This window comes from Mus pahari, chromosome 3, assembly GCF_900095145.1.
Source record: "Mus pahari chromosome 3, PAHARI_EIJ_v1.1, whole genome shotgun sequence".
Classification (NCBI taxonomy): Eukaryota; Metazoa; Chordata; class Mammalia; order Rodentia; family Muridae; genus Mus; species Mus pahari.
In genome coordinates this window covers 13972109-13986718 of record NC_034592.1, presented here as the reverse complement: position 1 = coordinate 13986718, position 14610 = coordinate 13972109, and the positions used below count along the sequence as shown (strand labels likewise).

The 14610-nt window shown below is 43.1% G+C and overlaps 1 protein-coding gene across 1 annotated transcript; it reads right to left on the bottom strand.

Annotated features, from left to right (window-relative positions):
• Positions 1–9831: 9831 nt before the first annotated feature.
• On the bottom strand, positions 9832–14610 carry LOC110317552. Its single transcript, XM_021192037.1, has 6 exons — positions 14508–14610; positions 13540–13673; positions 12724–12797; positions 12531–12638; positions 10149–10253; positions 9832–10034 (listed from the first exon to the last, which is right to left on the bottom strand). The coding sequence occupies exons 1-6, from the start codon at positions 14601–14603 to the stop codon at positions 10006–10008; spliced, it is 546 nt and encodes a 181-aa protein (XP_021047696.1). The 5' UTR covers positions 14604–14610; the 3' UTR covers positions 9832–10005.

Sequence of the window (14610 nt, the reverse complement as noted above, 5' to 3'; positions counted from 1 at the left end):
CATGCCTCCTGATAGAATAGCAGTAGAGACAGCAGAGCAGTTAAGACTAGATAAGACTCCAGACTGAGGTGAAAACTTAGAGGCCAGACTCAGAGAACTTAAAGGTCATGAGTGCTAGCTCTAGTCCTCAAGCACTGAACAAGAAGTCAAGTCTTCTACCTGTCTCTACCCACCATCCCTCCCTGCCTCATATTTTTGTCTTCAGAGAGGAAGAGCAGGCCATTCTGGGTCTTCAGGGCAGCCAACAGACAAAACAGTGTGACTTTCAGGATCAAGCTCTTCATCTTTGGGCTCTGTTCTCTAGATAATGCAGGTCAGACAGGTGACTTGATGAGGCTCTGCTGACTTCTCAGATGGTGCCCTTTATGGGCACACATGGCACTGATGACACCCCTGCTAGACAAATCTATGTCCATCATGAGAGTAGAAATCATTGTGTTGAGATCATTCTGTGTCATCTGCCTGTTAAAAACACAAGGTCTTGCAATGTTTGTACCATACAAGTATGCCATACTCAGAGAATCCCCTACGCAGGGTAAATGAGGTAGGTAGGGAGGGAGGGCTCTGGCTTCCTCCTGTTCCTTCTCCATGCCTGCACTTCTTCAGCTAGAAACTCCTGGCTTTCTTGGACATCTTATATAGAAGCTGACTTCTGTCCTACTGAAGTTTAGGAAAGGCACTAGCTTCTTAACCACATACAATCTGCCAGTGTACTGGGTGCAAGCTCTCTATTAGGAGCTCATGACATAGCCTTCTACTACTGGGTAGTCCTGCCCCAGGGGCAAGTATGGAAAATTTTTGTGTGTCTAGATCTAGTTAATGTTTCAGGAACTCGTGGTTCTTGAGTGGTCTTACAAGGATTGCCACATTGGAGACCACAGTCATCTGAATAGCTTCACACAGCACATCTGTGGTCTCTGTTCTTTTAGAGCATTTCTTACTCTAAGCTATATGTGGGACCATGAAAGGCAGCCTGTTTTGGTTGATTGAGGCTTGCTCTGGAGATTCAGTAGAAAACTCTACAAGGGACAGAACAGTGAGCCACTGTGTGTATCTGCGTAGGCAGAAAACACTTTGGACTGGGTTCGTACTGAAGAGCTTAACATCCTTAGATAAGATGGGATGCAAAGAAAATGAATGCCCTGTTGGTTTGCGCTGATCAGAGCATGATTTTTATTAATTGGACAAGGAAGGATTCTAAGCCCGCCCCTGTGTCCCCTGGAGAAATTCTCTCTGTCTCTCTGTCTCGACGTAGGGTGGTCTGACAACGCTGCATTCTGGGAGATCTGGGGAGGTCTTCTTAATAGCAATCCTGTGCGTCTGTAAGGGGCGCAATATAATGTTTAGAGGGAGAGTGGTTAGTGGAGGTGAGAGACCCCAACATTTCCGCCCTTAATATTTAAAAAATTAAATTTGTTGGACTGGCAGAAATATATTTATGTTCTATTGACCTGCCCAGGAGTGGCTTGAGGAAAAAATCCGGTGTAAGGCCAGTTAGAATTTAATTTTACCACCAGGGATCCTTTAGTAAATCCTCAATTAGAAAAACCTGATTTGGGGGGTTTTGTTTTAACAGATCTTGTGAAAAATGCAATGTCACCTCCCCCCTATTTCCCAGGCCTAGGTAGATACTAGAATATGAATGTAACTTTTACATGATATATTTAACATTTTGGCCTAACGCCAGCATTACTTAGTAAGACCAAATCATGATAATGTTTAGATGCTGAAGGGTTTTGTCACGGCTCCTGTAGTGAGGTGAATCCGAATGGCACTTGCTGCACTCCTTCCAGTCTGGGTGTAGCTGACCTGCTCAAAATAAAAGCCAAACAGTTGAATAGGAACAGGATAACAACTTTTTTGGGAAAGCCAGCTAGTACTCCAATTGGTTGCAATTTAGCAAGTCTCAGTTCAGACCATAGCCCCAGGTGTGTGGGGGAAGNGGCNGCTTGAGAATTACAGAACCACTGTGAGCTCCTTACCAGAGGAGGTCGAGCCAGACTTAACTCTGCCCAGTTAATAAGGATTTTTAGCTTTCTTTATTAATATTGGAATTATTACTAGACCAGTCTAAGATTGAATTTAGAGTAATTGGTCACAATGGAGGAAGGAGGGGAATTATTATAACTCCTCCTAAAACTGATCTTTATAAGTCAGATTTCACAGTTTCTAATGTTCTTAATTTAAAAGTTAAAAGCTTGAAACAAGGCAGCTTAGCTTGTCCAATTTTGGACCAAGGCAGGCAAGCAAGGGAGTGTTAAAATTATAACTTTAAATTAGTTTTATATTACCCACTGATACTCAGCTAACTCACAGGTCAGCTTGGCATACAGACCTCTTGTAAGTTGTCATACTTGCAGCATTCTGTGGAGAAAACACAAGCTTTTCTCTACCCCATAAGGGTAGCTGTTTAGGATTAGCCATATAACAAATGAGATTTAAATAATGTGCACAGGGATATTTCCTCCCTTTCTTGTTAAAAGGAAAAAGTTTTTAAAAGCTTTGCAGTACCTAGAAATAAAAGCATCCATTTGTAGTAATTGATTAAGTCCTCAAGAATTAATACCATTAGGTGGAAATAGGTAGAAGCTGAGGACACTTAAGAACAAATTTTTACAATTTGACATGCAATATCTTTAAAAATATCAATTTATTATGTAAGCCATATTATTTGTACAAATAAGATTATATGGGCAATTATTTTTACGCAAGGTTTGAAATTTGCCTCGTAAAAATTTAACATGGCATTGTCTTAAGAGGCCTTATCCAGGCAAGCTAGGACAAATTATTAATGTCCAAAGATAAGTCTTCTTAAGAGAACAGCATTTTTATCTTATGAGTTGTATATGCACAAACAATTGCAAATTGCAACAAGTTGAGAATTATAGCATTTGAGAGACGAACAATATTTGAACAACTTTAAGCTGAGATATATTGACCATTAGTATACAAATTAAAGCCTGATTTTTTTTTTAAAAAACTGTCTACAGCACCCAGTTTAATCATTTGTGCTGAAACAGGAGGAAGCTAAAAAGGATAAACATGTGATCTGATTAACAATTACTTTTGTAAATAAAAAGCTGCTATAANTACAGTAAAAAAGGGTGTATGTATACAAATGCATGCATAAAGGCAATTTTTATCTTTAGGATGATTGTCAATTGTATCTAAAAATGATGGTATGTAGTAGGCATTCTGGGAGTTCTGGGGAGGTCTTCTTAATAGCAATCCTGTGCGTCTGTAAGGGGTGCAATATAATGTTTAGAGAGAGAGTGGTTAGTGGAGGTGTGAGACCCCAACAAGCCACGGTCCCAGAGATAGATTCCACCACAGAGCCCCCAACTCCATAATTCTGTGACTATCAGCCACACAGACAAAGCCTCAAGCTCCTGGCATTCTAGCTAGACTCCATCCCTACAGTTATCTGACAATAGTCAGGTATGCTCCTCTCCATAGCTTCAACCCAGCTCACTATAAAAGGGGCTGCTTGGCCTTTTCTCTCTCTCTTTAGCTCTCACCTTTCTTACTCTCATCTCTAGCTCTCCTTCCCCCGCCCCTTACCCCCTTCTCTCCACATGGCCATGGTCAACCTCTTTCTTTCTCCATGTCTTTCTACAACAAAGCTCTAAAACCATAGACTGTCTCTGCTCATCAAGGCCCAACATGCTTGAATGATGGAATAGGTTTTCACCTAAAGAGCTGTTTCTAACCTCCCGCTGTAAGGCCTCCCTGTGCTCCAGCAATGGATAGGACCAAGGATTCTTGCCCATGTGGGTACCATCTAGCATGCTCTCTCTCCCTGCCTTCTCCTCTCTTTGACTCCAGGGATGACTGAACCCCTTTGTTCTCAGCTCTTCTGCAGTGTCCAGTGGCATCTGGGATGCCCCAGACTAAGAACCTGTTATATCTGGCCTCAGTGAGGCCCAGAGACCTTGGACTTCCCCTTGTCCACTCCTCTCAAGCTAGGGTTCGTGGCTTTCCACAGCCAGACACCCATCTGGGGCTGCATGAAGAGCGTGCAGCAGTCCTCCTCATCTGCCTGCCCAGAACACTGGAACTCTGGTGGGATACAGCTTTTCTCCCACTCCCTTTATTTCCCCACACCTGCTGCCCAACAGTTATCTCACTCCTCTCCTTTCTCACATATAACCATTAGTCATCTATATACTCAATTATTTTTCAAGCTCCTCAAAAGTAAGGTCTGTGTTTCACGGTTCTAGTCACATAAAGGAGTCATGAATCTGTGTTCACCAATGTGAAGGTGCTCCACCAAGGATCAGGGTTTCATCTCCAACAAAGAGACTCTACTGTTCTGCACGTTTGACCATCTCAGGATCTTATGAAAGTACATATGGAACCCTTGTTCTCATTGACACAACTTAGGCTTCTTCAACACTTTCTGACCTGATGCTAGATCATGGTATCCATCAAAACCTGTTGTGAACCTACAGTTGTACAAGTACCTTAAAACATTTGAGCATCTACTGTTATGGTCTGCATATGCTTAGCCCAGGGAGTGACACTATTAGAAGTTGTGGCCCTGATCGAGTAAGTGTGTTACTGTGGGCGTGGGCTTTAAGACTCTCATCCTAGCTGCCTGGAAGCCTGCTAGCAGCCTTCAGATAAAGAGCTCTCAGCTCCTTCACCATGTCTGTCTGGATACTGCCATACTCCTGCCTTGATGATAATTGACTGAACCTCTGAACCTGTAAGCCAGCCCCAATTAAATGTTTTTTTTTTGAAAAGTCGCATTGGTCATGGTATCTGTTCACAGCAGTAAAACCCTAACTAAGACATCTACCAAAGCATTTTCCTGCCCATCAGTTTTACAATTGGAAAGTCCACAAGGAGAATCTGAGTCTGGTTTGCTTTGTGTGGGAAAGCAAAACTAGCATACAGAGGTCAAGGACTCACATGAGCCCAGAGGCCACAGCTTAGCTGCTTTGGCTACTTCATCTCACATCCCAGCTCCTGCTTCAACTGTCACTTTCTTTTGTCCTTCCCTATCCTGATATCATGGGACCAATCTGACCCCAATTCTAGAGTGAGTTTCTACTCTTAGAAGGGCACTTTTTGTCTCTCTAGACCAAGATTGGGCACCTTCAAGAATGTATGAACAATATTAGTGATTACTCTATATCATGGCCTGGGGTGTGCTGAGGAGCTGCCATAATCCAGTCCTGTATGATGCTGCATATCAGGAAACTTAACCTTCTTGAGAGGGTGAAGTCAGTGCTCTCAAGGGCCAGAGATTAGTAAGAATCCTGGAGCCTCTGCACCCAGGGTTTCAAGGCCTTTGCATACTTTTCCTGCTAATGGCAGAATAGGAACCTCCCACATAACCTTGTGGAAAGCTGATGTCTGCACTTATGGCTGTGTTGTGTATAGTTTTTCCCTTAGAAAAATCATGAGAGCCACAGGCAGATGATTGAAAGATGGAGTCTGCTACGGTGAGTCTTGTGTGCAATATGAAGGATAGATCCTGCACTGTATAGCCACTTCCCATATTTTACCCAACTTTTTCTGTGTCCCTGTTAACGAAATTTTAAATTTTTCTGCAACTATGCTCATAGACCCCTGTTAAGCTAAAGTGATGAAAGACACTATCAGGAAGTGGTTGGGCAGGAAGTTTCAGGCAGCATTGGGAGGACAAATGGTATGATAGGGAGTTGAGGTCTTCTGTTGATAGATACTCTCAGGAGCCAATAGAACAGGTGGTTGTTGATCTTAGAGCAATGGTGGAACAGAAGGCAGAGATTTCTTGGTTAGGGTTTTCCCATGTTCTAAGGCTTTCCTTTTCATTCATCTTTTTTTTTGCCTTATTTTGGCAGCTCCTATAGAGACCCCCATCTCCACAACTGTAGTCTTTACTAATTCTGGTCATGTCCTTTACTCACTGAACTTAAATCTCAGCTTAGACACATCTTCTCTGTACTGTTAATTTCAGGTAACTTATTGTAAAGTACAGAGGTTACCTAGTATTAGCTGAGTTTTTGATAGCATCAAATATAGCCACAGTAAAGAGTGTGAACTGGCTGGAACTGGGGTGGGTTTTAGTTTTCTATTGACATGGTAACAGTCTGGTGAAGCTCAGATATGCCATGCATTACTACAGGTAATTGAGACAATTCCTTGTTTGGTGGTGTACATTCCTAGTGCTTGGAATGCAACATCAGGAGGATCAGGTATCCATGCCAGCCTTGGGTTCACACTGTTTTAAGTTCATACTAAGGTACATTAGATTTTGTCTTTAAAAAACAATGAACCATATTAACAGTTGAAGTAGAGCAATTCTGTTTCACTTCACTCAATCAGTGATGGAAACTCATATGACAATATTCTGGTAACAACTGTCAGATGTGCAGTCTAGCACTTATGTTGATGAAGAGCTTCTATAAAGGATCTGTACCCCCTTGTCATTTCTACTCGACAATATTGTACTTTCTCCAGCACCAAGGCCAAGTGCAGAGGTCCACTATCCCTTTGTACATGTAATTCAGAGTTCCAACTATAGACATAAAGTTAAAAGGGGAATAAAAGTTATATAGACTTGCAGCACAGGATGAAATCCTATGTGGCGATGCTGTGAGTTTTCTTTGTGGATGGCTTCAATGAGTCTAAAATAAAAAAGACCCCCCTCCAAAAAACATACCAGAAACAACAAGTGACTTAGACAAAGTCCAAGGGCATAACAACTTCCTGACACCATTTTGTAACTGGCCATGTGGAAAGGATCTATGGCAAAATGGTTTCCTCCACTGATTACCTGGAACACACATTTAATGTCTCTAGCTCTCTTTACCATTTAATTGTTAAGTGTTCATTGTATTAACTGTCAATGCTCAGTCTGTTGTTTACTCCAATATGCTTATTATATAATTATTTATTGTCACAAGTGTGACACATGATATGAGGAAGTACTCAAAGGAACAATGTGAGAAACAGCTATAAGGAGGGAGGGGTTTGTAGATTAAATGAAATTTTCCATGTGAGCTGCACTAAGGTAATATTTAAACACACAATTGAAGGTAGTGAAGCGAATGAGCAATAAATGAATGATTTGGAATTGTACTCTAGATGAGAAATGTATTCAGTGGGGTCTGGAAGGTGCAGTGGTAGCCTGGCTGTGCCAGGAGCAGACTGGAGGGCAGAAAGGCAGGAGCAGATGGCAGGGGATGTCCAGAGACCAGGTTCAAGAGAATGAGGAGCAAACAGTTGTGAATTGTGGGTGACTGTGGCACTTTCACTTTTGACGTGAGTAAAATGGAGGGGAGGATGTTGTCTTTCTAAAGACACATCTCAGTGTCTTAGGTGAAAAGAAAAAGTGATACAAAAATGAAATATATGGAAAGATAATGAGAGTCAGAGAATTCTCTTTTTTGAGTCAGGGTTTCTCTGTATAGCCCTGGCTGTCCTGGAACTCACTCTGTAGACCAGGCTGGCCTCAAACTCAGAAATCTGCCTGCTTCTGCATCACAAGTGCTGGGATTAAAGGTATGCACCATCATGCCCAGCTGAGAGTCAGAGAATTTTTAAAGGGCTGGAACATCTACCTTCTGAGTAGCTTTACCAAGTTTCCACTTTAGTTTTCAGTTTCTTCTTCCCTCTTCCACGAGTTCTCAGTATTTCTCCAGGTGAGATGGGTGTTCTATCTGGAGTGAACCTATGTGGCTAAAACTTTGTTCCATCAAGATATTTCATTGTTCTGTAATCTCTATAGCAACACATACTGCTACATAAGCTGGATGTTAATCCAGCTCTGAGGGTACAGAAGGAAGAAGGTAGTCATTCTTATGTTCCTGAGCAGCAACTGAATCCAACCCCAACCATAGGCATGGTTTGCTTGCACACTCTGGGGCTAGACATAGAGGTCTGATTGCCCCAGAATAAGAGACATCATGCTCTGCAGCTCCCCAGTGTAGTCAACACATATAGATCCTAATCAACAAGCTCCATACCTAGTTGCACATACATCCACCTCACCTATACTCTGTCCCACAGACAAACCACCCTTTTGCCTCAGCCTCCGAAGAGACATTGGGGTTGTGATCCGAAGGAAGCCTCACATTTTGCCAAGGTCACTATAGGTCTGGTGACTAAAGAACATTCCTCCTCATAACACATCCTGATCCAGGAAACACATCCAGTGTATTTTCACAGCAAAGAGCTCCACCTGTCAACATTTCAGCTTTCTCCTAAGGGAAAGCTCTTCAAAAATATATGACTCTTTTTCCTTTGTCCAGGCTGGGGTGAAATTCTTTTTTCTTCCTCTGCCTCTTGTGAATTGGTTCCACTGTACTGGGGCCTCCATGCTATGATCTTTGTTATCTCAGTGGAGCAAAGCTAAAGCTAGCCTTGCTTCACAATGCGGACCACTGTGCATGGCTATTCAGCGTACATGTTAAGGTCTACACCCACTCTCCACATTCCTAAAGAAACAAAACAGTAGCAGTCTCACCCCACATATAAGGTGCAAATGGAAGTTGGACCTTTAAGGTACAGCTCCCAGGTAGATGAGACTCTGGGAGACTCACAGTCTTGGATAGTTCTGTCATGCCAAGGGTCCAGAGCAATGGGCTAATAACCTGCTTCTTTAACAACAGAGGAGGTTGCAGAGCTCCTGGACAGATCTGTTGTGGAGCACTGCTTCCTGAATACAGCACACACACAACCATTGCAGCACCTGTGGGTACTCTAGAAAGTATTGAAATTATTTGACTCAAGGCACCCTGTGAAGGATATCTAGAGGGGAAACACAATTGTAACTTGGGGAGGGGTTGGGTCCTCTGAGTTTCTGTCTTCTGTTCTCTCCTCCAGGAAACATTTATTCTGTAGTTGATAATCATGGCCTTGGACTGCATAGGGACATAGAGCAGATGAGCTGACCTTTCTCAGTACATAAATCATGTTATGCTAGTGTAGCTGTAAATAATTTAGTCCACGAATAGAATACAAGTTCACTTGAGATATTTCTTCAAAGACTCTTGATATCATGGAGTTTAAAGATGGTCCAAGAAGGATTGGATTATAATTGTATGTGAATGACATCAGCATAATAGATTATTACATTCAAAAAAGCCGGACACTGGGTTATTAGAACTTTTTGTTTTTGTTTTTGTTTTTTTTAAGATTATTTTATATTTGTGAGTACACTGTCACTGTCTTCAGACACACCAGAAGAGGGCATAGGATCCCATTGCAAATGGTTGTGAGCCACCATGTGGTTGCGGTTGCTGGGAATTGAACTCAGGACTTCTGGAAGAGCAGTCAGTGCTCTTAACCACTGAGCCATCAATCCAGCCTGGGGTTAGTAGAACTTTAATGAAGATGAAGAGAAAAATTTCCTCTTTGTTTAGGCTTGGACACACGTTTGCATTTTTGGTTTTATGTCTTCTAGTACCTTTTTCCCTGCAGGATATGACTACAAGTAAACTAATTCTCCGATAGTAAAGACATCAGCAGCAAGGCCCACCTTCCACATGCATAGAGGTCACAGCCATTGTTTGTGACCTTATACCAGAACCACCATCCATCAGCAGAGGCAGAACCTAAGGGAAGTGCTAAGAACCCAGGTTCTTGCAGTGACACCCATTGGCCAATATACACATGCATCCCTGTAATCCTGATCAACCTTCGATCCCCTCACTGGTCTCCATGCACATCCCAGCCCCCATCCTTCTCTCTACTTGCCCACTATTAAATCTAGTGACCTCATATACCATGACATACCATCTGTATGGAGACTTATGAAGCTGAAGTCCTTTCTTCCTGACAATTAAGGTCAGGTCTGAGCATCAGAGATCTGGAGCCAAATGAATCATTCCTGACACAGAGAGCCTGGATCTATCTACAATCTTTATTGAAAACAAAGGAGTGAGGAGGAGTGGGTGTGGGTGGGAGGCCCTGTCCTTTCTTGGCACCAGGAGATCTGACTGCTGCTGCAGAGGGAGGAAGTTCTCTCAGAGCCAGGTTCATGCATAGTCACTGCAGGGATTCATCTGTGCACTAGGATTTTTTGTCTGGTTCACAGGAATCTATATGTAGACCCAGAGAAAAGCAATTAGATTGTAGGGTGTTGACATGGCCACTGTCTTACAGAAAAATCATGAACAGAAGGGAAGGTGAATTAGTAAAAGCCTTTTTAATACCATCATAAGGAGGATTGATGATGCTTGTTTTGTTCAAGCCCATTTGGGTCACATAATCTTCAAAATCCAAAAGCAATGTTCTGTCTGCAGTGTAATTTCGGCGACCTGCAGGCCAGGTGAGGATGGCAATAATTAGGTGGAAAGGACTCTCTCTATAGTCACTCATATGTCCCTTATAGGGCTTCTGTGACATAGGCAGATTCAAACAGCAACTGGAGTTCTTTCTTACAAAACTCTCTGAGAAGGATGCAGGCCACATAGGATCAATCAGGAGGGAATCAAGTTCACACCATATTTGGGAGGTGTACCACATAAGCACATAGTTGTTTGAGACTGAAAACGCCAGTGAGTTTCTCTTCAATAGGTTCTTATGAAGGTTCCCAACCACTCATCCATGGTGGGCAGAAAACTGATTCAGAATTTTAGCTACACCCAGATCTTGAAGTCAGAGACACCCTGATTCACTTTCCTCCGGGAACACAGGCAAAGTTTGAATGTGACATCTTGGGAGGAATGAGGTGGGAAGGAGAGGTATCCACCATGATTAAATCTCTGCCTCTGGTTTGTTCTCAGGTCCTGTTAGCAGGACACCATTCTAGAAGTCCCTCTGTAATACACCCTATAACTCCAAAATACACATTGAAAGAGATCTTTTAAATCGTCCTTCATCCAGAATAATACTTTATGTAAGCAAAGTAGGTGAGCAGCTAGAGACATAAACAGGTTTTGGAAAGCACTATGGCCCCTGGAGTCCTTAGTTACAATGTAAAGTTGAGGCCAATGGGCATCAATAGGTGTTTCTGCTTATGTCTCCATGTCTAGGCTGAGATACCTTCCAAATACTTGTTAAAATCTCATGCATATACATCCTGAAGAGGCTAATGAGGTTGAGGGCAGGAGAAAGAAATGAACATGCACAGGGGTGCTGGATTAGAACAGGGGAGAGAGGCCAGTGGAAGACCTTGATAGGAAAGATCCTTGGGGGAAAGTACCATGAATATTCTGGTAGTGTTTTGAAGTTTATGAAAAACTTCAGGGATCAAGATGAGGAAAAGGTCTCAGAGGCTGTTGGTGGCAGGTGGAGGATATGTATTCACCTTTCAGTGGATACTTTGGAGTTGTGTACATCCCATGGGTATATCAGTGTCCAGAATGTGAAGAGACAGCTTGGGAATTTGGACCAGAAGAGCTACCTTCCCAGTAAAGTGACTGATGACTGAACTGTCAGATAAGTATCTACATGCTGAATTTTTGGGCTTAGGCTGCTCTCTCTCTCTCAATCTCTCTCTCTCTCTCTCTCTCTCTCTCTCTCTCTCTCTCTCTCTCTCTCTCTCCCTCCCTTCCTCTCCCTCTCTCCCTCCTCCCTCTTCCTCCCTCCCTCTCTCTCCCCTTTCTCCCCTCTCTCCCCCTCTCTCTTTCCCTATCTCTCTTTTTCTCTCTTTCTCTTTCTCTTTCTCTCTCTCCCTTCCTCCTCCCTCTCCCTCATCCTCCCCCTCTGTGTGTGTGTGTGTGTGTGTGTGTGTGTGTGTGTATGAACCTGCACATGTCCATGCACTGTTCAGTGGATAATGGTAGGACTTTCTCCACATTACCTTTTTGAGATAGAGTCTCAAATTCAATCTGAAGCATTTTTTTTTGGCTGTGCTAGCTGGTGAGCAAAGGTTTTAGAGATGTGCTTGGGTAACAAGCATGCTCAGCAGTGCCATGCTTTGCATGCTACTGCTGTGTGATAAGTCAGGTATATTAGGTGTGATATAAGTAGCAGAGGAAGTACTGCTAGCCTCATAGCCAACACCCTCTTGTTATCTCTAGTCCATTCTATATGCTGTGAACTATCCAAGTGAAAGAGAAAGAAATTTCAAGTTTTTTACTCCCAAGCACTCGTCAAAACTAAAACCTGAGTCGTCCTTAACTTATTGGTCTCTGCCTTTCCTTTTAAACTGGCGATGAGCTGTGGATCTCAGAACTATGTGGCATAGGGGAGTATTTTGTAAACAACAGGGTGTTGAATGGGGCTCTGGTGTCATGGCATTAGCCACTGGAATACAGTCCTCCTATCATGATAAATGTACTGGTCTCCAGTGGACAAGCAACATACCCAGTGATACGGGATTCCACCTACATGTCTACTCCGTGTAGGGGTGCACCAAAGCCTGACTGAGAGTAAAGAAATGGTGTTAAGGATGGGTGGATGTGCTTGGATATAGGTCTTAGACAACAGGAGTGGTCATATGGTTGCTAAGGCTGACAAATTCTTCTCACAAAGATCCAGAAACCACAGCAGTGACTCACAGGCAAGGAGAGGGAAGTGGCAAGCAACCCTGTACCAGCGCCCCGGAAGCCATTACCAGCATCAGCATAGTTGGGTATGGGATGACGTACCCATGAGCATTGCCATCATCTGGTGTACATTATTGGTTATACCATTTAAGCTGGCTATACCAAAGTTATCCCCTCCAAAGAGTTTTATGGAAACATAGTGCCACATCCCTGCAGACAAAGAACAAGACTTGTAGCTGTAATGTATTCTTCAAAAGAGTCTGTGAAATGGAACAATATATATAGAAGCACTTACACAGAGTGAAATAGCAAGCAAAGTCCTTTGCTTCGGTCATGGCCATCTTGAACTCAACACAGCCAATGGGTTTCCTGGACACAAAGCAGAAGCATGGTGCGCTCCTTTACACCTGCCCTATCCCAATCCACTGCTCAGTGCACAACAGTTAGGTGAACTCAGCCCTTCCCCACAATATATGTATATGTATGTGTATGTATTATAAAAGTTACCCACATTCCCAGACTTTTCACAAGCCATGTGTTCCCGTATTGTGTTCTATGTCACACTAGTATGGAAACATAGGTACAGATAGGTGCAGAGCTGATGAACAAAATATACTCGAAGTTCAGAGACGTCTTCCAGCCAACCCACTTCAGACCATTTTCCATGAGGATGTTAGGGTATGCCCTTGGTCTCCAAAGGTTTCACCAAGGGCTTATTTCAAATGATCCTGCCCATTATTTACCTCCATACTCATAAATGACCTCAGAACACATTGAAATCCTGAACAGCCCGATACTGCGTTTCTACACAGAAGTAAGCTGTGTGGACTCTGACTTCTCAAAGATCTAGAGCATTGTGCTTGGTATTTCCTGTTATTCTTAGTGTGCACAACTGCAAAATGCCTCAGCTGAGATACCATGTCTCTCGTGCTAAACTCAGTTTTCCTGGGAACATAATTCCTGCAGTTACAGAAGTGAACTGACATATTTCTCAGACAAGATAAGAGGACTCCACTCTCATATTTTCCATTCAGCTGAGGTTGAGTACATGTGAGGACGAAGAGACCATGCAGCCAAGAACCAAGCAGAAACACTGAGGGCAGGTACTCACGAGATGTTCATCCTGAACTCCAAGTAGCCAATTTTGTTTTTGGCCAAGACAAAGGGTGGCAGCGGGCTTCTCAGCTTTGCTTCTGGGAGAGGAAGATTTCCTGCCCAACGAACTATGTACCAATTTCCTAAAAGCTAGATGGGGGAAATCACCACTGAGGAGGACATGAAGGAGAGAGACAGTATCAGGCAAAAGGGTTGTAGCTGAAGTGGGGGCAGAGGAGAAGTTTGGGAAACATCCCAGTGCATGCTGACGGGTCAGGGAGAGCTTGGCCATATACAGCCCCTCTGGATCATTGGGCAGGTTGTTTCAGACAAGGTAAGGCAGAGATCTCCTGGGAGATGCTATTCCTGGGATTGTGTACAACCATGGGCCCAAACAAACCATTAAAAAAAAAATAGAAAAAAGTCACCTCCAGTATAAAGCTGTGGGAAGAAGAGAAAAAGATTTAAAGTGACTGCCATAGGTAGATAATACCAGCACAGACTTGCTAATATTGGGTCACCAATGACCATAGCGACCCTAGTTGTGTGTACCTTGCTCATGGCATTGTCTCTCTGAATCTTTCCACTGTTAAGGACCACTCACTAAGGAGGGAGTCATTAATGGTCTCCTACAAACTCATTCCTACCTTGTGGTATCCATGCACCACAGAAATTCTGAAGTGTCATTTATGTGGGATTTATGTGGGATTAAAGGAAGGTCCTGGGGAGCTCAAGCTGACAGAAGGAGGCAGCTGGTTTCCGTGAGACAAAATAACCAGACAGATGCTTCCATAGCCCATCCTATACCTGTGGATACTATTTGCCTTGTATAAAAAAAATGAAAATACCATATTGAATAGCAGATCCTAGGAATTAACAAGAGGTAGCCCACCAATGTCCATCAAAGAACCCACATTATCATCAAGTTCAGCATCATGATACTAAAAACTTGGTTCACACATTTAGCACATGCAAAGACCTCACCTCGTCTGTTTTGGCACACTTATAATGATTAATAAAGCATCCCACAGAGTGTACTGTCAGGCCTATGGTCAGCAGGAACAGCATCATGGTCGCCATGGTGCCT

What these genes read in the sequence shown, in the direction of transcription:
- LOC110317552 (XM_021192037.1), bottom strand. Translation starts at nt 14,603, where the DNA reads ATGGCGACCATGATGCTGTTCCTGCTGACCATAGGCCTGACAGTACAC. An exon ending in AGTGTGCCAAAACAGACGAG is followed by an intron (nt 13,674 to 14,507) that starts GTGAGGTCTTTG and finishes TCCCCCATCTAG; the next exon opens with CTTTTAGGAAATTGGTACAT. An exon ending in GAGTTCAGGATGAACATCTC is followed by an intron (nt 12,798 to 13,539) that starts GTGAGTACCTGC and finishes CTTTGTGTCCAG; the next exon opens with GAAACCCATTGGCTGTGTTG.